The sequence below is a fragment of the Caenorhabditis briggsae genome, assembly GCF_000004555.2.
Source record: "Caenorhabditis briggsae complete genome, chrIV, whole genome shotgun sequence".
Classification (NCBI taxonomy): domain Eukaryota; kingdom Metazoa; phylum Nematoda; class Chromadorea; order Rhabditida; family Rhabditidae; genus Caenorhabditis; species Caenorhabditis briggsae.
The window spans coordinates 2,023,018-2,026,622 of NC_013487.2; the positions used below are offsets into that span (position 1 = coordinate 2,023,018).

Below are 3,605 nucleotides of genomic sequence, written 5' to 3' on the forward strand. Positions count from 1 at the left end.
CTTCACTCTTCGTTTATAGTATTCTCTCTGAGGTCAATGGGTCATTAAGGGTCGTGAGTTTTTTAAGTAATTTTTTTTCATCACGTTTAAATATCTCTTGAATTTTTTCCTTTTGAAATCGGTGAAACTCCTTGAAAAAAAGTAAATTTTTTCGAACCTTCTTAATCTCTCCTAAGACTAAAAGTTTCAAAAAACTCTAATAATTTCTCCATTCCTTGAAACCGGAAAAAATTTTCAAAATCAGATTTTTTTCAATTTGTTAAATTTTTGATCTACCCCAAAATTCAAGAACCCCGCCTTTTCGACTTGTTTCTCTTCTTTTTGTTGTTGTTTTCCACTCATCTTTGTCTCATTTTTCCACGATTTTCCCTCCAATTTTCGCACTTTTTTCCTGGATTCTTTTCTGATTTTTTGACTGATTCCGCCCAATTTTTCGCCTATTTTTTAGTTTCAGACATTTCAAATGAGCCACCCACTGCAAACCGATGGGCAAAAACTCAAAGAATACGTTCAACAGTTGTACAGAAAACGGCTATCGATTCGTGAGGCTCATCGAGAAGTTTGTAGTCAGATTTTGAGAGATTTGAGGGGAGAAGGAGGAGACACGCCGAGAAGTTCAAGAGGTTCAAAACAAGGTATTCTAGAATTTCCCGAAATTTCTAAATTTTATTTTCAAAATTCCAGAAACCCCACCACCAAGACCTCTACATCGAACAGTGTCTGAAGATGAGGAAGCGAGAATTTCCAGAATGCTCGCAGATTTAAACCTAGCTCCAAAAGAAGTGCTTCCTGGCCCTTCAGTGGAATTCAAGTCTTCAGAAGATCCAAGAAATTGGTGTCACGATGCTCCGATTCCTGATGAATACCAAGGACCGGTGTCAACGCCAGAAGACCTTCCCGGACCATCTTCCAAGAATCGGAGCTTCTCGGATCCATCACCAGCTGTGCCAGCAAGACTAGTTGAAGCTGTGGAAAGAGATCGGAGCTTCTCAACCACGAATTCCAGTTCAGAACTTCTGAAAAGAGGTGCGCACTTCTCGAAAGAGGAGCCTCCAAACGGACCGAATCCCAAAAAGCCGAAATACGAAGGTTCCAGACCCATTGTCCTTGTGAATATGTCTGAAACGCCACTAAGACCATTTCGAATCGATTGGGTTGAGCGTGCGGGGACTTATGATGTCTATGAGACGTTTGAAAATGACACAAACGATCAAATTCCGTTGGCTGACATTTATGAGATTTATTTGGACGAAATGGTTGATGAGATGCAAGAAATCGAGAGGGATGAGACGCAGATGATTCAGAATTCAGAGGATATTTTTAAGTTGTGAGTAAGGGGACAGTAAGGGGGTAACCAGCTACGCAGTCCCTTCGGTTGGACGCTTCACAAAAATGACAAAAACTACCGTAAAACCTTTATTAGAAGAGCAGGGCATTCTAATATTCCAAGGTACCTCCAGGGGGGGGCCCTTTTGTTACAGGGGTTCTTTAATTAGCCTTCTACTTTTCCACTCGGTTTTCCATGAATTTTAATCAAAAAGTTCGCTGCATTCTCGTTTAAAGTTCACGAGAATCTACCCATTTTATCATAAAGCGCCTTTATTACAGCGGCCCATTTTATTTTTCCAAGGTCATCTCGAAGGCCTTTCTAATAGAGGGGCCCTTCTAATACAGGTTTTCGTAGTTCATTCTGTCTGAAATTTTTTGAGGTTTCCAAAAAAAAGTAGAGCTTCATTTTTAGAATTGACTACTTTTATATACTGTTTCTTTGAGACGAGATTATCCGTTGGGAAGTTGGCGTATTAAATGATAGAAGTTTTATGATTCTACGTCATATGTTGTTTGAATGAAATTTGATGTGAAAGTTGTCAACTATGTACATGAAGAAAAATGATCAAATTTCATCTTCTGAAAACTCTCAAGACAACTTATTGAAACTGAAAAATTTTTCAGATTCTTCATTCGCCGAATTTGTACCGAATCCTCCCGAGTAGCTGACTGCCTCAACCTTCCTATCAAGTCAGTTGCCTGGACAACAGGCTACAGAATCATTCAAATCGATTTGATTGATTTCAACGATTCCAAAATTCAACTTCAATATTTTTGGCAACCAAATGGAGCACTTGTGAGATATGGAGCAGACAAAAAGCTAGTACCAGTCAATGGAAAGGAATATGAGGATGTGGCCTGCTGCGATTTTGTATACATTTTGAAAGGAGTGAATTTGAAATTGGACTGGTTGGCATTCTACATTGAGGCTTACAGTCCTCTGCATCCAGGAGTCTTTCCGAACCTTGACGTCTTCTATCTTATGAGAATGTTTATGACCCAAGTGATCGCAAAGAAGACTTTGGAAGTCTCTAAATTCAGATTTACGCTCAGTAGAAGATTCGCTTTCGACCCCAAAATTTCTCATATGTTTTCATTTCATCATTGCATAGATTGGCTCCAAAACTGGCTGCAACCAGTCGACGGACTCTCAATTTGGGTTTGGGACGATTCCAAAGTGTCCAGCACCAATAAAAAGTTTCGCCCCAAATCGGACTCAATGGAAAGATTACAGTATGAAGCGATTGATTTGTTTATCTACCCGAAAATTCCACTATGGATGGAAGCGAAAAAAATTGAGATTCGTGATTTGATTAAAATCAATTGGAACTATTTTTATCACTTTGAAATTGTTAATCTGGAGAAGCTCGATGCGTGGCTTGTGTTGCATATTTGTGAGGTTAGTTAGACATTTTGAAGTGGTGGCCTAACTTTCGCATCTTGGGTTTTCTAGGCCACCAACTTTTATGATCTAGGAACGGCCTGACATGCCCATTATGTGTTTCTGGGTCGTTTTGAAGTGGTGGCCTTTCGCATCTTGGGTTTTCTAGATCACCATGACCTAGAATTGTCATGTTATTCACCTGGTATATTTTTCAGGTCATTTTGAGATCATGGCCTAACTTTTGCAATTTGAGTATTCTAGGCCATCACTTCAGAATGACCTAGAAAACACACCCGGGGAATGTCAGACCATTTTTAGATGATTCGAGCATGGTGGCCTAGAAAACCCAACTTTCAAAAGTAAAGTCATCGTGTAGCTTTTTTTTCAGGTCCTCAAAAAACAAATTGCCACACAAGGGTGCACGGTTTATTTGGACGAAAATCTGAACTTTGAAGAAATCCAACAAATCCTTGCTCACTACAAATTTGGAGAATTTTCGGATGAGGAGAATCCCAAAAAGCTGAAATTCGTGTCTGAAAAGCATGACTATGAAGTTTTTGTGGAATTTGGAGAGGCGGAAATTCAAATTAGTGTCAAGGATATTCCATTGGAATTGCGGCCAAAACCAAAACCGATTCCCTTCAAAACGACGCCAAGGAAATTTGCACATTTGTGAACTTTGCTATTTTTGAATTTATTTTCTAACCTTGGGATCTTTTCTATAATTGATTATTGTCGGTTTACATGATTTATTGTGAATAAAAATTTCCTGTGCACGGTCTCTGGGTCATTTTTGAAAGTTTTTTTACAGAAAAAATCTATCTCATCTTTCAGTTTTTGATATTTTTAGGAGTTCTAAAGCTCAAAAAAACCGAAATTTTTTCTCTACATT

General features: G+C 38.8%; 1 protein-coding gene across 1 annotated transcript; it reads left to right on the forward strand.

Moving 5' to 3' along the window:
- Nucleotides 1-463: 463 nt before the first annotated feature.
- Nucleotides 464-3,389, forward strand: CBG21566 (the record flags this gene model as incomplete). Its single annotated transcript, XM_002632599.1, has 4 exons — nt 464-635; nt 685-1,327; nt 1,954-2,728; nt 3,102-3,389. 4 exons carry the CDS (start codon nt 464-466, stop codon nt 3,387-3,389), a joined length of 1,878 nt encoding a protein of 625 aa, XP_002632645.1.
- Between the last annotated feature and the right edge of the window lie 216 nt (nt 3,390-3,605).